This window comes from Canis lupus, chromosome 17, assembly GCF_003254725.2.
Source record: "Canis lupus dingo isolate Sandy chromosome 17, ASM325472v2, whole genome shotgun sequence".
NCBI classification, from domain to species: domain Eukaryota; kingdom Metazoa; phylum Chordata; class Mammalia; order Carnivora; family Canidae; genus Canis; species Canis lupus.
In genome coordinates, this window is record NC_064259.1 from 48,816,520 (window position 1) to 48,841,493 (window position 24,974).

At 48.5% G+C, this 24,974-nt stretch overlaps 2 protein-coding genes across 15 annotated transcripts in view; one reads left to right on the plus strand and one right to left on the minus strand.

Annotated features, from left to right (window-relative positions):
- Positions 1-9,559, minus strand: part of WDR54 (WD repeat domain 54) — a 33,561-nt gene extending 24,002 nt beyond the window's left edge. Inside the window, exon 1 of the mRNA XM_025453646.3 lies at positions 9,310-9,559. The gene's annotated coding sequence lies outside the window, so the exon portion shown is untranslated. The remainder of the gene's footprint in view (positions 1-9,309) is intronic.
- Positions 3,529-24,974, plus strand: part of DCTN1 (dynactin subunit 1) — a 30,973-nt gene continuing 9,527 nt past the window's right edge. For 2 of the 14 annotated variants that reach the window (XM_025453625.2, XM_049095377.1), the window contains exons 1-9: positions 15,554-15,869; positions 17,537-17,782; positions 18,049-18,127; positions 18,328-18,362; positions 19,064-19,084; positions 21,477-21,494; positions 22,893-22,913; positions 24,129-24,320; positions 24,677-24,874. In XM_025453625.2, coding sequence (XP_025309410.1) covers positions 15,837-15,869; positions 17,537-17,782; positions 18,049-18,127; positions 18,328-18,362; positions 19,064-19,084; positions 21,477-21,494; positions 22,893-22,913; positions 24,129-24,320; positions 24,677-24,874 — 843 coding nt within the window. In that variant the 5' untranslated portion in view covers positions 15,554-15,836. Of the gene's footprint in view, positions 3,655-4,096; positions 4,262-15,553; positions 15,870-17,536; positions 17,783-18,048; positions 18,128-18,327; positions 18,363-19,063; positions 19,085-21,140; positions 21,495-22,892; positions 22,914-24,128; positions 24,321-24,676; positions 24,875-24,974 lie in introns of those variants that run through there. The other 12 variants (XM_035701042.2, XM_049095380.1, XM_025453629.2 and 9 more) reach the window with 8 other exon arrangements.

The following is a 24,974-nucleotide window of genomic DNA, read 5'->3' on the forward strand; positions in this document are numbered from 1 at the left end:
AGATTCCAAAGCAGTCAGGCAAACCGAAGTATGCGTGTCATCTTGAGCTAAGGAGAAGGGGGCAGAAGTCTGGGACTATGGAGGGAAGGAACACAATTTACAGGCAGATGAAGGGTAAATGTTTGGTAAACAAATAGGGATCCCTGGGTGGCGCAGCGGTTTAGGCCTGCCTTTGGCCCGGGGCGCGATCCTGGAGACCCGGGATCGAATCCCACATCGGGTTCCCGGTGCATGGAGCCTGCTTCTCCCTCTGCCTGTGTCTCTGCCTCTCTCTCTCTCTCTCTGTGTGACTATCATAAATAAATAAAAAAAAAAATTAAAACAAAACAAAACAAAAAAAAAAACAAATAGTTGCTGTGACATCCAGAAACAAGGGACACAGAGGGAACTTTGATCAAACAGGCTTTGCTAGGTTCTTTCCTTTTCCTTCCTTCCTTCCTTCCTTCCTTCCTTCCTTCCTTCCTTTCTTCCTTCTTTCTTTTCTTTTCTTTCTTTCTTTCTTTCTTTCTTTCTTTCTTTCTTTCTTTCTTTCTTCTTTCTTCTTTCTTTCTTTCTTTCTTTCTTTCTTTCTTTCTTTCTTTCTTTCTTTCTTTCTTTCTTTCCCTTCCTTCCTTCCTTCCTTCCTTCCTTCCTTCCTTCCTTCCTTCCTTCCTTCCTTCCTTCCTTCTTTCTTTCTTTCTTTCTTTCTTTCTTTCTTTCTTTCTTTCTTTCTTTCTTTCGATTTTATTTATTCATGAGAGGCACAGAGAGGTAGGCAGAGGGAGAAGTGCGCTCCGTGCAGGGAGCTGATGCAAGACTCATCTCAGGACCCTGGGATCATGACCTGAGTGTAAGGCAGATGCTCAACCACTGAGCCACCCAAGTGCCAGTTCTTCCCTTTTCACCACCCCTAGTTCATAGTATAATGTAGTTATCTATGATGAGAGCTCTCTTCCTGAAGCAGGTCCTCCATCTAAATTCTTCTATACAGTTAGGTTAGAGGTCAAAATTTCTTCCTCTTTTGGTCCTTGATTGTTCTTAGCTTGAAATAATCTGCATGTCAAAGTGGCACATTTTGGGGCAGACTGACCTTGTCCCTACAATTGCAGAATAATGTAAGTGTACTTAGTTCCACTGAACTGTATGCTTAAAGATGGTTAAAATGAGAAGTTTTTTTTTTTTAAAGATTTTATTTATTTATTCATGATAGACACACACACACACACACACAGAGGCACAGACACAGGCAGAGAGAGAAGCAGGCTCCATGCCGGGAGCCTGACATGGGACTTGATCTTGGGACTCCAGGATCATGCCCTGGGCCAAAGGCAGGCACTAAACCACCGAGCCACCCAGGGATCCCCAAAATGAGAAGTTTTATTCATGTGTCACCACAACAAAAAGTATGTGCATGTAGTACTTTCAGGTTTTATTTATTTATTTATTTATTTATTTATTTATTTATTTATTTATGCATGAGACACACACACACACACACACACACACAGAGGCAGGGATACAGGTAGAGGGAGAAGCAGGCTCCCTGCAGGGAGCCCGATGCGGGCAGGACTCCATCCCAAACCCCGGGATCACGCCCTGAGGCGAAGGCAGATGCTCAACCACTGAGCCACCCAGGCGTCCCACCAGATTTATTTTTAAATGACGCTTCTCTTCAACTGAAGGAGATGGAGGCCATTTCTACTAAAATTACAGATGCATTTATTATTTGACCTAGATGTATCCTACCCGTATATACCTGCTCACATATGGAGTGTCCTACCTACAAGATGATTCATTGTAGCCTTGATTGCAGCAACGAAAGATTGGAAACAAAGTGCCCCACTAGAAGAGGCTGGTTCATAAATTATGTATATCCAGGCAATATGCAGCTGAAAAAAAAGTAAGGGGTGGCACCTGGGTGGGTCATTTGGTTAAGCATCTAACTTCTGATTTCTGCTTAGGTCATGATCTCAGGGTTATGGGATTGACCCCAGCATGGAGCCTGATTGAGATTTCCTCTCTCCCTCTGCCTCCTCCACTTGCCCCATACCCCCATCATGTGCGCGCTCTAAGAAAAAAAAAAAAAAAGGAATACTTACTGATTTAGAAAGCTATCCAGGAGGATACATTAAGTGAAGAAACTAAGATGCAAGTGTATATAGCATGCCTCTTTTTGCATAAGATATGAGAGGAGTAAGACTATATATTCATATTTGCTTGCATTTGCATAAAAAGTTGAGAGGATAAACAAGAAACTAAAAATAAAGATTTGTTGTAGTGGGCAGAGGGAAGGAGTGCCTGTGTCTGTGCCTCTCTCTCTCTGTCTCTCTGTGTCTATCATGAATAAATAAATAAAATCTTAAAAAAAAAACTTCTCATTTTAACCATCTTTAAGCATACAGTTCAGTGGAACTAAGTACACTTACATTATTCTGCAACTGTAGGGACAAGGTCAGTCTGCCCCAAAATGTGCCACTTTGACATGCAGATTATTTCAAACTTTTCAAAGTTTGAAAGAACGTTTTTCGATGTATACTTTTTATATTGTTTGGTTTTTGAATTATGCAAATGCATTATCCGTTCAATATATTAGAAATATTTCTAAGATGGAATGGGGGGGACGGGGGCCATTTACACCTCCACCCCCACCTTTACCTCACCATCAATTTTATGGACTTTTCAGGTTGTTTTCAATCTTAGATTAACTGAAATAAACATTACAATGGTTATTATTCAGGCTCTTTATATGGATTCATTTAATTTTCCTAATAACCCAGTAATATAGGTATCATTAACATTCCCATTTTACAAATGAGGAAACAGGGCCGTGGAAGGGTTAAGTAACCCACCGGAGATCCGACACAGCCTGGAAGTCTCAGGTTAGAATTCAAACCCCTCATCTATCAAATCCTGGCTCTCCCAACAACCTTGTGCAAGTACCTTTGAACGCTTGCCCTATTATTTCGTTTCGTTTCTTTTCTTTTCTTTTTTATTATTTCGTTTCTGTTAGAAGTGGGTACATTCTACCAAGTGGAGTACCTTTTGTCTTTTTCATGTTTTCTTTTTCAATTAAAAAAGCCAAAATGCCATTACGTACGTTTGTGTTAATTTACACTCCCATCGTAAGGGCATGAGAATGCTTGTGTCCCCCTATGCATAGCACCGAGTAGCAGCAAAATCTAAGTTTTTCCTCAAGCTAACATAACGAGATATGGGTTATCACTAATGTAATTCGCAGTTTAGCGTTCAAAGGCTAAATGGGTGACCCCGACACCCGTTTGCCCAGAGCAGTCCCCAGTCGCGGAGCGCTGCCTCCCTCGGCCGGCAGGGGGCGCAGGCCTGGAGGCGCCCCTCTCCCGTGGTCCTGATTGGCCTCTCAGGCACAGTGCGCACGCGCGGACTTCGCTCCAGGTGTCCAGCTTTGTGCCTGACCGAGGTCTCCTCGGCTGAGGTCGGAGCGCGGTTTCTAACCCGGGCTGGTCTTCGGCGGGGAGTAGCGTGTTCCCTGGAGCCCGAGCGCCACTGGGCCTCTGGGGCGAGAGGGCGCGGGGCGGGCCTCAAGGGGTCGGGCGGCGCGTCGGGCAGCCCCCGCGGGCGGGGCGCAGCCGGCAGGAGCTTGGGCGTCGGTCGCTGGCGGTGGGGCCGGAGCCGGGCGCGGAGCCCCTGACAGGACAGGTACGGAGGCGGCCGCCCGGCCCACCGTGTCCTCCGCCGCCGCCCGCGTGTTCGCCAGGTTCCCGGCGGTGCCGGGCTGCGGCGCGGCGTGGAGCCGGGTGTGCGGGGCGGGGCGGGGCGGGGCGGGGGGCCGCGGCGGGGGGCGACCGCCGGAGTCTGGGCCTGTCCCGCCCACCTGCGCTCCTCAGCCCGGCGCGCCTCAGCCCGGCCCTGTGCTCCGGGGGCCGAGTGGTCGCGCCCCGGATTCCTCCGCAGCGGCGAGGCGCTGCCTCCTCCCGGGAGCGTCGGAGGCACCCCTGGACCCGCTCCGAGCCACAGGTTTCCTGTGGGCACGTGGCTGAGAAGTTTGTGTCACACGAAAAACAGACAAGACCCCCTCCCCCACCCCACGCCCACCCCCGAATCTAGAGGATTCAAGCGTGGCGGCCTGGATGTAGGTTTGGTGCGTCTGTGACTCCCACTGCCGGGGGCAGCCTTAACTGGCCGAGTGACCCTTGAGAAGGCTTCTGACACGTTCCTCCGAGCCTTGGGCAGGGCCGCAGGTGAATCACACGGATGAGAACTCCGCTGTTTCTAAAGAGGCCGCGATGTAGAAGCTTCCCCTCAGGTATTGCGGCGATGAAAACGGCAAAGCCCTTCCTGACCCCTTCCTAGTCCAGTGCGCTTAAGGTCCTGAGGGGCAAACAGCTGTGAGATGGAGCCTCACGTCCTTTGCTTGGTGTGCTGCCAAAGCCTGAGCTGCGGGGATGTTAAAGGACATTGATTGCCATAACTTTTTTTTTTTTTTTCCCCTTTAAGGCATTTCGTGCTCCAATATGTTTAGAGACTTCATGGTTTTCTCTTCTGCAGAATGTTTCAGAGCCTTCATTATGCCAAAGATATTTACCATGAATCTCACACTGAAAGGATGGTGTGCAGAGTTTCCCAGATTTGGATGGGAAATGCTGTTTTTTTTTTTTTTTTTTTTTGGTGGGGGGAGGGGGGTGCTGACTCTTTTAACATTTGAAATAGCTTGGGAAATGCAATTTCAGAATTAGAAAACCAAGGTTGGGAAGGGACAGTGTAGGTCCGCGTTTTTCGGATTTTAATGGCGCATACACTTGCTGCTTTTTGTGTAAAAAACAAACAGGCAGATTCCAATTGGTTCTGCATTTCTAACAAGCTACTCCTCAGACCACACTTTGAACAGCAAGGGGGTAGATCACTGGATTGAGATTCGGAGACCATGGTCTTCTTCCTGCGCTCTAATACAAACTTTGCTGCCTTGACTGAGCCACTTCCCCTGTCCAGGCCTGTAAAATAGGAGTCTGGACTAGAAGAGCCCTAAGATTCCCCTTAGATCTAAAATGCTGCGATTCAAGTTCAGTTACCTTTGTGGTAGTTGAAGTCCAACTAAAATGTCCTTTCTGAATAGCCACTTTGGGCTGGAACATTTCTAATAATGGGGAATTTACAACATTTCATCTTGAGACAGCTTAATAAAGAAGTTTTTCAGTTTGCTGAACTACGTCTCTGCAGCTTCCATCCCATCCTGTTGGTCCTGGGTTCTCTTTTACAATCGAACAGTATAGTCCCCCTTCAAAAGGTGACTCTTAAAGTATTAGACGATAGCTGCTCCCACTAAGTGTTCTCTGCTGAATTATCCTTAATTCTTCCATGACGTTTCAAATCCCTCTCAAGTTTAGTCTTTCTGCATGGAGCGTAGTGGGGCTTTGGCTGGCCTTTGAAGGATGGGTGGGGCTTGCAAAACTAGGGAAAGCATCCTAACCAGCTGACAGTGGTGCAGAGATGACACTGCATATGTCAGAGCCAAGACTGTTTGATTAAAGTAAGAAATGGTATGTCAGCGAAAGATTTGGGGCAGGTGAGTGTATGGGAGAAACAATTTTTAGAGTGTGTCATTGTCCTACTGTGGTATATAATGTGGTTGGAAATGGAGAGAGAGGAAGAGAGCCAGATATGCCCCACATATCAGGAATAGAGAACTTAGGTCAATGATAATAAGAATGACTTTTATATATGTATAAAATTTTACAAATTGCAGAAGGCGTGATCTCATCTAATAATCCTGTGAAGTAGGCAGAGCACCTGTTACCCTGTTTTATAGATGAGGCGCCAAAGAGGGAAAATAGGTTGCCTCACGTCTCAAAGCTATTACAGGGTCAACTAAAGAGATGACAGTGGTAATTGAGACAAGAAGGATGCGGGAGGCAATACTAAGAATTGGTAAGTCGGGCCCGACTGACATGAGGATACAGAGGAGAAGAACTCATTAGGGAGGATTCAGAAGACTTGGGAGAATCATAATACTGTTGACAACTGCCACTGTAGGTTTTACTCTACCATCTCTGTTATTGCTGGTGGCTGCCTGGAGTTCTGGGTTGGGGGGGATTGTCGTAGAGGATTCCCAGGTTGCCTGGCCTGTCTGTAGCTACTGGTGGTACTGTGGAGACTTGGGTTGTCTGCCTCAAACCAAGGGAAATGAGAACTAAATCCTTAGTGTCCCCTTGAGGAGGTAAGTGCTAAGCAGTTGACTGATTCAAATCTGTCTTAGGGTCCCTGCCATTCTGGAGACTCTGGATTAGTACATTTTTTCTTTTGAAGTTCAGGCTAGTACCAGTAGCATTTGGCTGATGGACAAATTGAGTGTCCCCAAGCTCCCACATATTCTCTGAGGGCTTCACTTAAGCAAAGACTAGGCCTTTGTCACCTCCTAAACCCCACTCAAGCCATTTTCCCAGATCTGCACTTGCCCTAGAGGTCTCTCTATGGTCCTTTTACCATAGAAGCATATGAGATTGAGAATTAGTGTCATTACTGAATTCTGCAGGACGTGGGGCTGCCTATACATTTTTAGTTTCTTAGGCTCCTATTGGGAGAGGAAAGAGCTACATCTCCTGGGATTCATGTGTGCGTGACTGCTAATTTCCTCATAGTGGGGACCTTTAAGGGTGGAGCTGCCCTCAGAAAGTTGTCAGAGCCAGCTTTATATCTCTAGAGCCTGGTGTTGGTGCAGGTTTGTATTTAACATTGAATGTTTTCTGTGTTCGGTGGTTAGGATACTGAAATGAATAAAAATTCTCTTTCCTGAAGGAGTTCATGATGGAATAAGGGAGACTATTTTAATAAAAATGTGGTGTTATAATAGAGATATGTCCAAAGTGCTGTGTGAAGGCACAGGAGGGAATGACTAGCTCCACATGGGGACATTGGGAATCTTCAGGAAAGAGGTTAGTTGAGCTGATTCTTGATGAAGAGAAAAAAGAATGGCTTTGGTGATTTTTGCGACATTATAGAGGCATAAGGGGGACTGTAAGTAGATCCATGTAGCTGGAATATAAGAATTTTGGAATCAAAGGAGAGGTGATTGATGAGACTAGATAATCATAATGAGGCCAGGTTTTTAATGACCCGTAGTGCTGTGCTAAGAAGATTCCATTTTGGGGGCAGAGAGGTGATGTGATTTTATTTTGGGGCGCTAACTGTGGAAGTAGACTGAAAGGGGAGAATTTAGATCAGGAAGTATTATCATGTAATAACATAGGCATAAGGATTAGGTCAGTGGGGATAGAAAGGAGACGAAGCCCAGTGAGACCGTAGAGACAGTCAACCTGATGTAATGATTAACTGGTTGTTGAGAACAAGCAAGGGAGTTGTTAAGGATGATTTCATCTTCTGTTTTGGGTTGGTGATGGTGCCAGTAGTAGAGAGGGAATATAGAAAAGGCATATTTTTTGAGGGGGAAGAACCAAGTGTGTTTTGAGTTATATTGAACTTCGCCAAGGGTCTATGGCACTTAGCAGACAGGTAGAAGTGTGGGTTTGAGGTCCTGAAGAGAGTCTGTGCCTGGGCAGTAGGTGTACCTGGGGGCTGGTGCTGTGGGAATGGATGAACCTGGCCATTTATATAGGAGGCTGAAGATGATAGATGAGTCAAGAAGGATTGGTGTGCAAGACATGAGACAATGTTGGGTCAAGAAGATTAGTGTGCAAGGCAAGAGAGAATGTTGCCCGGAACTAGAGGGAAAAAGCTCCAGGAAGAGGATTAGTAGGTTTAGTTGCTGCTACAGGGAAGTCAAGTAGGATGAGCTTGGAAAATGCACCTTGAGACTGGACAGTTAGGAGATTGTGGTCACCAGTGCTCTTTTACTTTTTTAGTGTGAGCAGCAGCTGCTGCTTTTTTGTTTTTTTAAGATTAAAAAAAATTTGAGAGAGAGAGCCCAAGGAATGCACAAGCAGGGAGAGTGACAGAGGGAGAGGGAAAGGCAGACTCCTTGCTGAGAGAGGAGCTCTATGCAGGGGCTTGATCCCAGGACTCTGGGATCATGACCTGATTGAGCCACCCAGGTGCCCCAGTGTGAGCACCTTCTAAGGAGTGGTAGAGACAGAAGCGAGGTTAAGCCAGATTGAGGAGTAGATGGGAAAGGATGATAGAGCAGGTGTACTCACTTTGGGTAGTCTGATAGGGAAGGAAGGACGAAAAATGGTAGCATCTTGTGGAGGAAGTAGCAGAGACCAGAGACAGTTTTTCCTAGAACAGAAGTCTCGAGCATGGGTTACCTGATAATGTGTAAGTGCTAGTAGAGAGGGTGCAGTTGAAGTCACAAGAGACAAAGATTATTGTTTAATCAGGTCCTCGGAGGGTGGAGGGGTTGGCCCTGAAAAGAAAGGGACTCTCCTTAATTATTTTCTTTGAAAGAGGAATGACGGAAGAAAGAAAGAATGTAGGAAGAAAGAGGCATTGCAGATATATCTAAATTTGCAAAGGCATTCTTATTAGGTTCAGTTTTCTTTCTCTGTGACCTTATCTGCTGAGGGGAGGTGGTGCTGGTATGTGTGCAGATGGGAATAGGGACTTAAAGTAGTAAAGAAAGGGACAGAGATCAGACCTGAGATTCTCTCCAAGAGTGTTGAGTACCCTCAGAACTTAAACCTCACACCATAGACCCCTCCTTCCTCTTTCTCTTGATAATAATGGCTGATGTTTATTGAGTCCTTCATACCAGGCACTCTTCTGAGTGCTTTTCAGGCATTTTCACAACTCTGTTAGAAAGTTATTGTTACTGTCTCTTTTACACAAGAGGTAATGGAAGCGTGGAGGATGACTTAGTAGTGTTTGTGTTTGATGAGTCTCTTACCTCTGCATAAATGGCATTCCTTCCTCTGAGGCGTCAGAGGAGGCAGAGATTGAATCTCAGCTCCCAGTTTCTGGACCCTGAGAGGCTGGAGTCCAGGGCTGCTAAGACGCAGGTCTTACCCAGCCAGTGTGTGGGCATGCTCATGGCATGGGTGGGCAGGGCAGTGGGCTCATTATGGCTGCTGGCCTTTTATAACTACTTAGGGAACTCTGAAATCCTTGAATGAGACTAGCATCCTGGCAAGAAAGGCAAGTGACTGATAGTGCTCTGTCAGATATTGCAGGCTGAGACTGTGTCGCCTGAGACAGAAAGAGAATTATCCCCATTGAACCAGAAAAAGAGAATTTTTTCTGCCAAATATGGAAGTAGGCAGATTTGTAACTTTACATAATAGAATAGATTATCAACACTCACCTTTTGTGTTTTCTCCTTTAGTGTGATGGAATTTGCAGGTAAGGTGCACTTGAGTGAAGGGGGAGAATGGTGAGATAGCATGGATGGAAGAGAAGCAGGCTTACCTTTTGCTGCTGCAGCTACTTGAGCATCATTTCTGTGTCCTTCTTCTTGTGGTTGCTATGGATACGCCTTTGCGTGGTGACTTGAGGAAATTGATTTCCATTATGATCAAACGATGACGTGGATTTAAAAAGAGAAAGGACAGAATGCTCTGCTTCTGGGGAGTGGCCGGTGAGCTGCCCAAAAGGCAGAGTCCAAGCACAGCCAAGGTGGCTGTGGCTTTGTTGGCTGCCTTGGCTTTTGCTGAAGTTGTGAAATGGTGCATCTCTTTCTTTAGAGCGCAGGCTCGGGGTTTCCTGTCTGCAGGGTCCTAGTGCCAGAGAATTGCTGGTTGATTCATGGGGAACCAGCAGGAACTTCAAACAGGCTATCAAGTAGGGGACTCCTGCTAGCACTGGGAAGGTTGCAGTTCTTGAGTATGGGGCTGGGGGCTGCACTCACATGCCTGTTGCCTTCCTGCAGAAGTTCCTTTATTGAGGATAAAGTGAGACGTATTGTATAGATTTCCTTCCTGGCTCTCCAAGATCTGAGCCTTTGGAGGTGGGCTGGGCCATCAGTGGATTCTTGGGGGGAAGGGGTTGCTTGAGAGGAGGTCGAGTTGCATTCAGATTGAGAGTGGGCTGCAGGATATTATCTGGGGATAATAAGGAGCTGGAAAGGTAAAGAAAGTCCATTTAGGATTTAGGTCCTATCTGTGTGAGATCTAGAAGGCAGATACCAGCGTAGGACTTTGGAGCAGTGGGCTGTGTACGTGTCTTCTTTCTGAGTTCCTATGTATATCTGAAATCTAACCTTCCACACTTCTAGTTCCACAGCCTCTGTTCCCCACTCCATGAGTAGACAGCTCTTTTTTCCTGATTCCTGAGGGACTTACATCCTCACCTATCCCTTCCTTGCTAGTGCTTTCAGAGATGTACAATTCTGTCATAGTCTGAAGAAAATCTGAGTCTTGCTAATTACTGTGTGTTTCTCTTATGTTTGTAACCAAACTTCTCTATACCTAGTACCTGATACAATTTAGTTGAAGTGTGTGGATCCTGCTCTCAGACTGCCTGGGATTTAAACTAGTTCCTCTATGAGAGAGATGAAGGAAATCAGATAGCTGTAAGCCCAGGATCAAGGTTAGGTGAGATGATGCAAGAGGAGGTCAAGGGCTCAAAGGATGCTAGGGTGCTAGTAAAAGCAATGGTGTAGGCTGGGCGCCAAGGAGACTTTTGCTTCTTACTTGTTCTTGTCCCTTCTTTTTTTTTTTTTTTTTTTATGGTGAAAAAATTTAGATTTATAGCCAGCTGGACTCAGTTTAGATGATCCCAGTCTGATCAAGGTGTTGACCTTGGCCACATCAATGTCATAGAGCTTCTTCACAGCCTGTTTGATCTGGTGCTTTATTGGTCTTGACATCCACAATGAACACACAAGTGTGTTGTTGTCTTCTGTTTTCTTCATGGCTGACTCAGTAGTCAGGGGGAACTTGATGATGGCATAGTGATCAAGCTTGTTTCTCCTGGGGGTGCTCTTTCAATAATATTTGGGCTGCCTTCGAAGACGCAGGGTCTTGGGTCGTTGGAATGTAGGTGACATGTAGGTGACGTACGGATCTTCTTTTTTTGTGTGGCTGTGCACGCCTTTCAGCACCGCGCGTTCTTAGCTTTCAAAGCCTCTGCTTTGGCTTCGGCTTTGGGAGGGGCAGGGGCTTCCTTCAACTTCTGGGCCATCTTCATGAAAGGTACTTGTTCCTTCTTAATTCTTAACAATCTACATACTTTCCTGTCATTTTCTGAAATAATCTCCAAGGCCATTGGTTACCTATTTATCAGACAGAGATTTGATATTTTTCCCTCCTCTCTTCCCATTTTCTTAGATATTTCAACAGTATTTAATACCATTGGGGAGAAAAATGGATTTGAAATCCAGGGCATATCTATCTTATTTCTGGCTGAGGGAATGTGTAACTCAGAATTGTCCTGTGTCACATGGGATGGGGCCCAGTGGTGCTGTGGAAGGATCGCCTGTCTGCACAGCTAATCAAATGTCCCCTCCTGCTGTCTTCTGACCATGAGACTCAGGAGAGTCATTTAACTTCTGAGACTCCGCTCCATCATCTGTAGGATAGAGATAATATAATCTGTTTTGGCTGCATCATGGGTCCATTTTGGAAGGAGAGAGTGAAATATATGTGTTAGTGTACACAGTTAAATTTGCTCCAGAGAAGTCCCTAAGAACAAGACTTGTTTTCTCCTAACATGTTCAGTTTGCCTTCCCATTTCCTCCCAATTCTCTTAATGTTTTCAGTCATCATTCTTCCATTACTCATGCTTGAAAGCTCCTGAGTTCATTCATTTATTCATGCATTCATTCACCCATCCATTTATTTGTGCAACATCTAAGTTCCTACTGTGTGTCAGTCATCATTGGTGTATCTTCTCAATGATGACAAAGATGATTTCTACATTTTGTTGAGCATATCTTCGGTGCCGGGCACTGTGTTAAATGCTTTCTTCAATCTTAATTTAATCCTCACAAAATCCTTGTGAGGTAGGTATTATCTCCCCATTTTTTTCAGATGAGGTAGCTGGACTCAGAAAGTTAAGTACCTTGAGCAGAGTCATACAGGTGAGGAAATAGGAGAACCAAAGCTGTATCCAGGTCCGTCTCTGGAGCCGATGCAGACCCTCTCCCTCTTTCCCCATGTGTGCTCTGTTCTATGGCCTTGTCAGGGCATTCTTGTACACATTCTCTGAATTAGTTCCTGTCCTTTCCTGCTTCCTTCCCTGGTTCAGATCCTCCTCACCCCTTGATCTTTATGCAGCAGCCTCCTTGCTGTTTTCCTGTCTTTACTAAGTTACTCCTGCCTCCACTCTAATCTGCTCTGCCATCAGTTTGCTCCTTCTAAGATGGTTTTTGTTCTACCAGTCTTCTGCTTAGGAGGAGACACCCTTGTTGTTACTAGGTTATGTAGATGGACTTATCTCTCTCTAACTGAATGTTAAATTCCCTGACTATCCATACTTATTTTCCAGTACATCTCAATATTGATGTGCTTATTTACTCAATAAATATTTCACTCCGTGAGCTAGGGGTGATGGGATCACAAAGAGGAAAAGTTATGGGCTATGCTTTAAAAAGCTTATAAAGTTTAATAGAAGAACTCACCTAGAATTCCTTACTTCAGCTAAATAAGTCATCTTTAATATTCTCTAATCATGCAAAATTATTCTGTCTCTACTCATAGTGTGTTCACAACTTAACACTGTAGGCCTTTCCGCATATCCAAAGAAACAGCCCATAATTCAAGGCATAGTCAGGTATCTCTTTTCTTTTTATTTATTTTTTATTTTTGTAAAACCCCCCCTTTAAAAGATTTTATTTATTTATTTGACACAGAGAGAGAGAGAGAACAGCATGGGGAATGGCAGAGGGAGAGAGAGGGAGAAGCAGGCTCCCACTGAGCAGGAAGCCCGGCTCCTGGGACTATGACCAGAGCTGAAGGCAGACACTTAACTGAGCCACCCAGGTGCTCCTTAACCCCTTTTCTTTTTAGTTCACCTTTTTTTGTAGTCCCTCCCCCCCCCCTTTTTAAAGATTATTTATTCATGAGAGACATGGTGGCAGAGACATAGGGAGACAGAGGGAGAAGCAGGCTCCTTGTGAGGAGCCTGATTTGGGACTGGATACCTGGACCCTGGGATCACACCCTGAGCCAAAGCAGATGCTCAACCACTGAGCTACCTAGGTGCCCCTCTGTAGTTCCTTATAACACTTGTTGTTTAGATATTTTATTTTTAGACATATGTCATCTCTTAATCATGTCAACTAATTTTTTGCACTTCTATAGCTTCTGTATTTTTTTGCAAAGCACTTTTATATGCTTTATCTTATTCTAGCCTAGTAACATTAATGGAGGGATAGCAGATGGTAGTCCCATTTTATAGGAGAACAGCCTCCAAGAATTTAGGTGAATATATAAAACTGTATGACTGGGGAGTTGTGAAGTGGTTCTTAGATATGAATACTCCTGAATCCCTGAAGACAGTGTGGTCTAGAGGAGGAGCACAGCTTGGGAAGAAGCCTAGAGATATGTGTGGTCAACAGTGAGACTAGTGGAAAGTGCAGAGAGTTTCTGGCCAGGCTTTGGTTCCAGTTTTGGCTCCACTTCTCACCTTCTGTGTAACTTTAGGGAAGTTACTCAGTTCTCTAAGCCTCAGTTTCCTTGTCAGCACTGTCCCTGAGCTGACTGTCTGTGAGGTTACTTTGATATCCAAATATGAGGGTAACAGCATTGTTATTAGCTGACTTTTGTTGAGTACTTACTAAATACCAGGCAATGTCTTAAATGTTTTACATGAATTATCTTGGCTAATCCTTACAACACCTCTCTGTTCTTTGTTCCCAAATGACAGATAAGGAAATTGAAGCACAGAGATGTTAAGTAACTGGACCAAGTTTACGTAGTTCCCAGGTGGTGAAGTCAGGAATTGAACATAGCCTGAGTCTAGAAACGGCACGCTTAACCATGGTACTATAAAATTATGTTTTTCAAGGTGCTCTGTAGACTGTAAAGTGCTTTGAACATGCGGAGTCCAGGCTGCAAGGAGCTGCATGGCCCTGCCTACCTGGGTAAATGTGAAAAGGGAAGGGAGGGGGTAGACATGGAGATTCTCACAGGGGACCAGATAAATGGTTCCCTAGGGGATCTGGCCAGGATTGAAGATGTGGAGAGATGTTTTGGGGCCATTTATCTGGCTGTTGGCCATCATTGTACTGTTGAGCTATCTGGTCTGCCTTAGAAGGGTAGAATGGAGGAAGATTTTGTTTGGCCGATAAGTCCAGTGCAGATAAGACTGGTATTCCCAAATCCACACTGCACCTAGTAGAGCTATATGGGTCAGACCCCAGGCCAACTTTGTGGAGTACTTAGGGCCAGGGTGCCTGGTGTGTTGGCTCCTAGCCCCTGTTAAACTGGTAAATGAATGCTGTGGCATCATGACATAGCCCTCTGGAGACCACTCACTAGAATGTTTAATCTTATTTATTTATTTTTAGATTTTATTTACTTATTCATGAGAGACACAGAGAGAGGGGCAGAGACACAGGCAGAGGGAGAATAGGCTCCATGCAGGGAGCCCGATGTGGGACTCGTTCTTGGGTCTCCAGGATCACTCCCTGGGCCAAAGGCAGACACCCAACCGCTGAGCCACCTAGGTGTCCCTTAAGTATTTTTTTTAATCTTTTTTTTAAAGATTTTATTTATTCATGAGAGAGAGAGAGAGAGAGAGAGAGAGAGGCAGAGGCACAGGCAGAGGGAGAAGCAGGCTCCATGCAGGGAGCCCAATGTGGGACTCAATCGGGGGGGTCTCCAGGATCAGGCCCTGGGCTGAAGGCGGCGCTAAACTGCTGAGCTACCTGGGCTGCCCAGTCCCTTAAGTATTTTTAATTATAAAATTAATATGTGGTTAAAGAAATTTGGTGAAATACAGAAAATAAACCATCTTGGTTTTTTTTTGTTTGTTTTTTTGTTTTTTTTTTCTGTGGAGGAGATGTCTAGGAAGCATAGTGTAAGGGGCAGGTGGTTGAGGTGGACTGGGCCTTGTACTATATGGGGCCTTTGGACCTCCCTGCTCTTGGTCATCCAGTTGAACCTGATAGCCTTGGGGTTTGAGCCTGGCTCTTTTAACAACCAGAAGGGAGAAAGGAAGCATCTGGCAACCTTTGCCAGTGTGGGGGGGAAGGGAGGTACTTGACTTGTTTTGCTCTATGAAGTTACTTCCATTCCTGCCCTTGCTTTGCTGTATGGTGGGTAGGGCTTGGCTGCTCTGGCCCAGTGTGAAATTGAAATCCAGACTCTAATTATATGGGTTTGGGCCCTGAGTCTAGTGTTTAGGAAGATGAGGGAGAAAGAAGAGCCCCAGAAAGGGGGAGTAAGAGACCCTTATTTTGGCTGCTTGGAGGCTGATAGGTAACTGATCTTTTTGAAGTGTCACTTGATGCTTGTGGTCCTGCTGAGGCACATTGTCTGGGGGAAATGTTAGGGGAAGCAGCAGTGATGCTGAGGGGTACAGACTAGGAGGATCAGTCAGGGCTGTGCTCCCAGCCCTCAGTAGTAACAGTTTACTCTAGAGGTGACTGCTGAGGGTCTGTGCTATAGGCTGAGCCCCTGAGTACCCCCCTGCCTTGCTTGTCTGGCCCAGGTGAAGCAGGGGGGCACTAGGACCCAGAGGCTAACACGGTTCCTGACAAGTCTAGAGCAGCACTAGCGCAGAGTGAGACTCATCAGCTGGCAAGCAGGATTCGGTGTCTCTGGGTTCAGGAATCATCGGGCAGCAGAGAGGACTTGCTCCTCAGCCCCCATCTCTGCCCCCATCCCTACCCCGGTAGGCCACCGAGTGAGGTCCATGGACTGGGGAGGGCCGCGCCTGACGGCTTCTGTGTCTGCCCATGAGGGCCTGGAGCCCTGACCCTCCTGCCTAGGTTTCTGCCTTTTCTCTCTGTCTTTGCCGCTGGGGGAGGGGGTAGAGGCCGGGTGAGCAACATGGCCCAGAGCAAGAGGCATATGTACAGCCGGGTAAGTGGTCCTTATCTGGGATGGCCCTGGGAGGGCTGCTGGAGAAGGCCTGGGTGCTTGTGGACACTGCTGTGGGGGCTGGGGAGACAGGCTGGAGCTAGGCTGGGGCCACTTGCAGCAGGGAGTAATGGTGTTAGGCTGGACAGGCTTTCCCTCCTAGAGTTGGGCCCTCAGTAGGGACTGGGAAGGCCTGACCTTTGACTCTGATTGGACCTCTGGCTAGAGGATCCTGAGGGGATTGGACTATGCTGGGGACTCTCAATGGGGTTAGTGGGTTGGAATGGCCTTACAGTGACGCCTTTCTTTAGAGCTGCTTTGTTGTTTGTTACTTGCTTTCTCTCTTGTGGTTGAGATCGAATCTGTACCCACTATTGTGTCCACCTGGTTCAGAGAGGCTTCTTAGGGTTGGGAGGTTGAGGGAATCACTTGAGTTTGAGGCTAGCCCTGGTATCACTGTCAGTTCTTTTTATCATCAGACCCATGAGAGCAACCCTGCTGTCCAGGTACAATTTGGGGTCCTGGAGCCCCTGGGAGCTATATCTTTATCTTCCTAGATGAGCTCTTTGGGGAAAGGATTCTGGGAGTGACAGGCTGGCAGGGCTCATTTCTGAAGCCAAGTGGGAGCATCAGAGGGAGCCCTGTGGAATCTTTCAAACCAGGAAGTCACTTTCTTATGCCTCATTCATCTGTTTGCTGCAAATCCCTTGGTTCATGTTGCTGCTATCGCTAAAAATGGCTTAGGTGTGATTTTCTTCTAAACCATGGCCCTCTTTGGAAACCTAATTTCATGTTGTGTCCTGTCATCACGGGTGTGTCAGAAACTGAGAAGTTCTGAAGGACAATGTTTAGTCTATTCCTTTGCCTTGTCCATCCATGGGGTGATAAGCCATCCATTTGGACCACTGGGCAGAGTTTAGGGGATAGTGCAGGTCAGGTCTGAGGTACCTGATTTACCTGGCCTTTGTTTTTCTTTTTATAGCAATACAGTGTGGGGGAAGGATCTCCAGAGCTTGGGGTAGAGTTGATAGGACAGGGCTCAGGCCAGGAAGAAGGGAATTATATGGTTGAACCGGCTGCAGAGAGGCATCTAAGAATGTCATGGTGGGTGTGTGGATGAGGTAGGGGCAGTCAGGTCTGGAAGGAGACACCATTGTGTGCCTTTGAAAGGGAGAAGCCTAAGAGAGCTATTTGACCACAGGGAAGACAGCAGTGGGGAGTGGAATAAGATTCTATGGGGTCACCCATGAATCACCTATCTTCTCAGCTTAGGCACCTGAGTCAAGGCACTGGGTTTTGAAGATCCTAGTCTCAATTGAGTTATTCCCTTGAGCTTCATTCCCCTCCTTAGGAGCAGTGCTCCAGAGGAAGAAGCCATGTGGTGACATTCACAGGTCTATCATTGAATTCTGATTTATTATAAAATTTAAATATAAACTCTTAAAAAATTCTAGCAGATTCCAGAGGAGTTCAGAAAAGTCTTAGAACATATCACTGGTATTTTTCAAAAGGGAATTTGGGGGTCCACTTTACCCTGAAAAAGGGGTTCAGGGAAGTGACTTCTTATCCTTTTTCAGTCCAGGATGCTGGCTGGGGCCTTTGGTGCGTGAGGATGACACCCTTGACCTGAGGCCTTTAACTGCGTATGTTTGCACGTGTCTTTCTTTCAGACACCCAGTGGCAGCAGAATGAGCTCAGAGACGAGCGCTCGGCCTTTGCGAGTGGGCTCCCGTGTGGAGGTGATTGGAAAAGGCCACCGAGGCACTGTGGCCTATGTTGGAGCCACACTCTTTGCCACTGGCAAATGGGTCGGTGTGATCCTGGATGAAGCAAAGGGCAAGAATGATGGAACTGTCCAAGGCAGGAAGTACTTCACTTGTGATGAAGGGCATGGCATCTTTGTGCGCCAATCCCAGGTACACACACACTGCTCTGAGTGTGTGCATGTACACATGCTCTGTTGCTTGTGCAGCTTTTTTGTGGGGCTCCCTTTTTTGGGCATGAGTATACGTCTCTGGTTGAGAGAGTGGGAGATACCGGGGGCGGGGGCTGGGGGGAGGAAAGATTGGAGATCATCCTTATGGAAGCTGCCCTGTACACCAGGCTTGCTTGGGGCATGGGGAGAAGCCCATGTTATAGCCATCCTTGATCTGGCTATACTGAGTCTGTTCTTTGGCCTCAGATCCAGGTATTTGAAGATGGAGCAGATACTACTTCCCCAGAGACACCCGATTCTTCTGCCTCAAAGGTCCTTAAAAGAGGTAACAGCCACCCAGTTAAGTTGCCTTCCCATATCCAGGAGTCCCTAGGACTTCTCCCCAGAATACAGGGCCACAGTGGTTCTTGAGATTTTTCCATCACTGCCATATTCCCTTGTCACATCTCTTCTACCCCACCATCGTGGCCTTTGCCCCCACCCCTCTATACAAACACACTCCTTGTTTCTGCTTGCTTTCTGCAGAGGGAACGGACTCAACTGCAAAGACCAGCAAACTGGTGAGTGGTTGGGGGTGGGAGTGGGGAGTAAGAGAGAGAAAGGGGAAGGAGAAAAAAGAGGGAGATCAGTGCTAGGTAGGTGGAAATAGTAGGTGAGTAAATGGAGTTAGCCTTCCAGTCTCCAGCCTCCCTGAGAAGGAAGCTTCCTGGGTATGAGTTGCTGCTTTAGGGGTAAAGGCAGTAGCAGGAAGAACTGTTAGGACCTAGAAGTTTAGGGTCAAATTGGGCTGATGCTAGGGGTGATAGGAAAGACAGGTCTGATCCTAGTAGTATTGTTGCTAACTTCCTACCTTTTGGTACCCAAGGGTACCGGGACCTAAAAGGTCAGAGGGTAGGGGTAAGGTGAGAGCTAGAAGAAGAAGGAGCTCTCTTGTTCACAAATGAATGGTAAGGAGCCAGGCCTGCTGTGGCCTGTTTTAGGCTGTATGCAGAGGGCCTGTCTAAATCTCTATTGCTGTGCGCAGGATGAGGGAGGTGTGGATTCAGATTTGCCAGCTTCTCTGGGCCAGGGTGGGGACATCCTGGAAGCTGGTCCTTGAGGGACCCTTCGTCTCACTTACCCAGGAGTTGGCAGTGACCTGACTCACCTCTTTACCTGTGTGTGCCTGGGTTGGTCTTAACACCTCCACTCAGGATGTCTGGCCAGCTAACACACTGTGGTGTCTGTTCTCTAACTCTGCCCTTTCCTACTCCTCATGCAGCGGGGACTGAAGCCTAAGAAGGTGGTGTGTTTACTATTTGTGCCTGGGTGGGTGAGGGCTATGAGCCCCTCCCCAGCTGTCCTGCATGTCCTTGGGCTGCTGCATGCATGTTTGTGTGACCTTGGGGCTGGGATGGCCAGAGGAAATGGTGGCCTTGGCTTTCAGGGTTCCTTTGAGGGATGCAGGGACATCAGGCTCAGTGTCCAGGCTCAGGTGGCACTCATTAGAGATTACCCCTACACCTCCTTGTCCCCCTCCCTGCTACCTTAGGATTCGGAGTCACAGACTCCAAACCCTTGACTATAAATGTAAAGCAGCAGCATGGAGTTGGGCACTTGCTGAGTTATATTGAGTTTTCAGTCTGAGTTTTGAGGGCGGTGGGAGGAAACACTGGGAGGTTGAGAGTGGAGAAAATGCCAAATGAGAAGATTGGGTGGGAGGCAGGAGGCCAGGGAGCGGAGCATGGGAACAACAGTCCTGAGTTGGAAAGCCTGAGAATCTGTGTGCCTGACTCTGGGCGGGCGCTGCCATGGATACCCACTCTCACTCTGCTCCATCAGTCTTTCCACCTGCCTCTTCCTGCCTCTGGTGTTGTGCTCGAGGCCCACCTCCCACCCTTTGCAGCCTTCCATCAGCCATCATGGAGTGGGGCTCAACTGTGCCACCCCCAGACTCTTAAACTCTTAAGTCACTGCCATGACCACTTCCTCACACCAGCCCCTGCCTTGGGCCTGTGCCCAAGCTATCTCTGACCTGCATGTGAGTGTCTGACCTGTATGTACTGTGCCGTCTGTGTGGTTCTGTGATTTCCTTGTGGCTGGTTGTCTCAGGCCCTTCTGACCTGCATGGAAAGCTACTGGATTGGGGCAGTGGGTGGGCAGAGGAAAACATCTGGTTGTTGGGTCCTCACTTTGGAGTCTTGTCATGGAAGAGACCACATTCTGGTACTTGCTTTGAGGTCCTGGCTGGGGTGGGAGTGGGAATCAAAGAAGGAAAACAATGCTTGAAGGGATGCTGAACCCATTACAAGGGTATAGAAACTTGGTTTCTTTCCTCGATTATTGTCTCCTGGTTGGGGCACCCATCTTGCCTCAGGCCCCTGAATAGAGAAGAGCATGGACCTGCAGTCTGATCTCCATGGAGGAGTTCCTGCCACAGGCTGACCTGACCTTGAGTTGGGCCTGAGTTACGTCCAAATGCTGGGGTTTTGGCAACTGCCTGGGGAGATGTGGCAAAGCCCCGCCCAGGCGGCCTGGGTTGGGATACAGGGCCTCCTTTGCTCCTGGTGCAAAGTGCCAGTCAAGTAGTCAAATCCCCAGCCAGGTCTTCCTCTCCTAGTGGTTCTCTCACAGCAGCCCAGGGCCCTGAACTCACCCTGTGGGGGAACAGGGAGCTAAAACCAGAACAACAAAAAAGAAGGAACTTTGACGGGGGCCGGGCAGAAGAGAACCCAGATGTCCCTGCAGGGTGCCCAGTCTCTTCTGGAAGGTCTTTAGAGACAGGCTTTAACCTGCCTGCAACCAGGGGAGGTTTGGGAGAGGAGCCAAACACTGTCATTAGAGCTGCTGCTGAATGTTTCCCAGGGTTTCTTTGTGTGCCCCTCAGAGCGGATGGTGTCACAGGAAGTGTGTTCTGAGTGTGTGTGTGTGTGTGTGTGTGTGTGTGTGTGTGTGTGCGCCTGATAGAGACCAGCTGTAAGGGCGTTGTCCCTCTATATAAGAGACAAGTGGAGTTGATGGGGCTGTGGCAGAGGGGATGTATGAGAGGCTGGAGCAGTGTGGCTCCATGGCCCTGCCCAGTCATGCCCTGGACCCAGAGAGTACCATTTCTGGGGTGGCCCCAGCCCAGTTTCTAGGAGCAGACCCTTGGGGATGGTGGGCGAAGGGATGGAAGGGAAGGGAGGAGTCAGACCTGTTCTATAGAGGAAGAAGCAGGGCGGGTTCTGCGTAGGACTTTGTCCAGTCATGTGGAGGAGGAGGAGCCAGCAGAGCCTGGCAGTTGCTAGGTGACCGAGGAGCAGTGGCTCCACCCCCAAGGATCAGAGGAGGGTGGGTGCATGACGTCAGGTGGAGCTGGTGCTGCGGCCACTGAGGCTGCCATCAGCCTTAGCTGGTGAACTGGGCCGGGCGCCTCTCCGGTGCCTGCCGGAGCCTGGCTGTCCCACTGCGCACCTGCAGGGCCTTCTGCGTCTGAGCTGCAGCCATTTGCGGGCGGGAAGCCTGCCGACCGGGAAGCTGAGGCTGCGTTGTTGGGATTTGATGCACTAATCTCCTGTCTCCGCCGCCTTTCCCTCTGTTCGGTCTCTTTCCCTCCCTCCCTTCGTCTGTCCATCCTCTGTGTGTTTGTCCATCCTCCTCTGTCCCTCCTTCTTTCCTCTCCTGGCTTTCTTTGATTTTCTGCAATGATGAGACAGGCACCGACAGCCCGAAAGGTACTCTTGCTTGCTCTGGTCCTGCTGCCGGGTTGCCAGGGCGATGGTGGCAGCAGGCTGCTGGGGTGGGGGTGGGGGCTGATTGACTTCATCTGTCTACCTGGTTGGGGGAGGAGGGTGGAGATGAAGGTAGGGGGCAGGGAGAGGTGTGTGTCACTGTCATGCCCCACACCCTGGGCATTTGCTCCCTGCTCTGGGCTCTGACTGAGTATATGTTCTGAGCCTTGTACCCAGTGGCCCCACCGTCTTGGGCTTCAGGCAGCTTTTGCTGCAAACTGACTCCGGGAGTTTCCTGTGAGAGGATGGGGGAAAGCAGGTCCCAGTGTCTTCATGCCTCTACTAGGCCTACCTCACCCTTACCCTTTGCTAGGATGCCTCTTGGTTTACTCCCTGCATCACTTCTTCACCACGGTTTGTATTAAGGGGCTTTTCCAGAGTGGGATGGGGGACCCTAGAATAGTTTTTGACCCACAGCTATAGAGGCTCAGCTCAGGGTAGGAGGGGTGGGGGTTGGTCTCCTTAGACTCCTAGAAGTAGGGTCCAACCCAAATCTGTTTTTTTCAGAGTTGTAAGATACTGGATAGCAGAAACGTAATTTGGAACTTGGGATTAATCATCTATTTGAGTTAGGGCACTAGTTTCTCTGTGCTTCTGCCCACCCCCATGTCCTTTCTTGCAGCTGGGTGGGGTTACTTTGCTGGGTGGGGTTACTTTGCTGAGCTCTGGCCTTCTGGTTAATGCAGTATTCATGGTCCTGACACCTGAGCCCTCTGCCCTAGGGATGAGAACTGCTGCAGGATCTGGTTCTGGGGAAGGGGGTAGGGTAGGGAGGATGGCAGTACTGTTTTGCTTGGGGGGCCCGATCCCCTCTGCTGGGGTCATATCACTCACTTCTGGGCTTCTAGCATCATTCTGGTCACATGGTATTTCTTGGGGGTCTTGTGTGGAGTCTGGCACTTGAAGGAGGGGGCTGACCTGGGGAAGTCCTTGGGAGTGGTGGGTGGGCGGAGCCTTTGGCTCTGGGCTGGAGCGCTAGAGGGACCTGTCTCTGGGGACCTCCACCAGCTGCTGCCTTTGGTCTCCTGTGGTTCAACCTAGGAGATGGGGATTTCTGGGATTTCCAGGGTGTTTGAAGAGGGGAGGTCTGCAAGGGTTGGGCATAAATCGGACAAGGAACCGATGGGAAATAGGAGTTCTGAGCTCCTGGAGTAGAAACAAGGTGATTCATGGGAGGGAAAGGGGATGGGGTGGGAATGGGATTGGGGGGGGGGGCAGCTGACTGTAGCCCCATTCCTGGTACTTCTTCTGCTCTCATTGCTGTCCCTTCTGCTGTCTGTCTTTCTGCCATTATCCTTTCTTTCCTGACTACTTCTCCTCTGGCTCCTGTTGCCTGTCCAGACCACAACTCGGCGGCCCAAGGTGAGAAAAAAAAAAAAAAGGCCTTTGTACAAGCCACTGCTGTGTGTAGACACACATTTCAGGCATGTGCATGCGTGTGGGCATGTGTATGAGTAAGTTAAAGTTGGTCACAGTGCATCCTGGGTTCTCTTTTTCAGAGGAGTGAGGGGACTGAGGGTAGTGACAGGCCTGGGAAAATGACTTCTGGCCCTTAGGAGGTTGTCTGGGCCAGTAGCCTGAGTGCAGAAGAGAAATGAGAGTGGTTATGGTTAATCAGGGCTGGCTTTCTTGAAGAAGGGCATTTTGACTAGTTTTTTGATGTGAGAGTGGGGGTGGAAGTTGGAAGAAAGGTGAAGAAGAACTTGGCAGTGTCAATGTCAGGGCATACGGACTTGGGGGTATCTGTGGGTAGCATGTGATATCTGAGTGTCAGCCCATGAGGAGAGCTTCAGGGCTTGGTACTACTCCAAGCTCTGGGGCTTCAGGAGCTCCTGTGCTCCAGCCCCATGGGGGCCTGGGTAAATGTTGCCTGGTTAGAGACCCTTTGTCTTGGGGGAGGGAGATGACAGAAGGTTGGTTGTGCTGACCATGTTTCAAGGAGGAGCCTAGGAATACAACTTTTACTCTATCTCCTTGACCTGAAGGGTCCCTTAAAGCAGACCAAGGGAGGGAGAATCAGTTCAACTCCCAAGGAGTGCGATACAGCGCTTGGCACCCACACTTGTAGCCCAGCCTTCCCTGGGAACATGAAAGTTAGAGAACAAACTCCAGTTTGTTCTTTTGCTTTGGGAATGACACTGAGGCACTTTTTCCTCCTGGGGGAGGAGGGTACAGGCCCAGAACAATGATAGGACTGGGAATATCAAGAAATTGCTAGAATGATCACAACTGGGTCACCAAGAGGAGGTCTGGGGAGTAAGAGATTCTGCTCTGGGGGGATAGTGCCAGAGCTGGGAGGAATGTGGGGTCAATGCCAAGGGAGAAGCATTATAATCTTATGTCTCCTTCTATCACTTCCTCCCTCTCTTCTCTACCCGCCTCCTGCCTCCCCTCTCCTTTGTCACTATCTGTGATTGTGTCATTTTCTCTCTCCCCTTTACTCTGCTTTTTTGTTCTCACTGTACTTTGATAACTTTCTCACTGCCCTTTTCCTTCTCTGTCTCCTTCCCTTGGCCTATTCTCATATTCTTTCTCAACATCCCTATTCTTTTTCTGGCCTGCTTATCCTCGGAATAGCCCACCCGCCCAGCCAGTACTGGGGTGCCTGGGGCCAGTAGCTCCTTGGGCCCCTCTGGCTCAGCATCAGCAGGTGAGCTGAGCAGCAGTGAGCCCAGCACCCCGGCTCAGACTCCACTGGCAGCACCTATCATCCCCACACCAGCTCTCACCTCTCCTGGAGCAGCACCCCCACTGCCTTCTCCCTCCAAGGTAAGGACTAGGGTTGGAGTGAAGGAGATCCAAGAGGGGTGGCAGAGGGTAGGTGGCAGAGCTGTGACCCCAGGCAGGATCTTAAAAATTTTCCAGGGTTGGAGGAGACTCAGAACTTGGATCCAAAGGGTGGGGAATAGCATATGGTTCTGCCTTTTACTGAGCTACCCTTTTCTGCCCTTCTACCACATTTTCCCCTTATGTACTGGTCCTTTCTCAGATGTTTGTATGCCTCTTGCTTTTGACCCTGGGGCTGGAATGATGTTTGCATACATTCCTGTCCGTGCACTCAGGCTCAGCCTTGGTGGGGAGGAGGGGGGAGGCTGTGTACCTATCCAGGGGTCTGTCCTTTGCAGGAGGAGGAGGGGCTGAGAGCCCAGGTGCGGGACCTAGAGGAGAAACTGGAGACCCTGCGCTTGAAACGGGCAGAAGACAAGGCGAAGCTAAAAGAGCTGGAGAAACATAAGATCCAGCTGGAGCAGGTGCAGGAATGGAAGAGCAAAATGCAAGAACAGCAGGCGGACCTGCAGCGGCGCCTCAAAGAGGCGCGGAAGGTGGGACTTGGGGTGGAGAGGGGAGCTTGGGACCCAAGTCAGCACACCAGACACCAGAGGCTGGGGCTTGGGACATTCTGTGAGAAGGAGTGTATGAGGC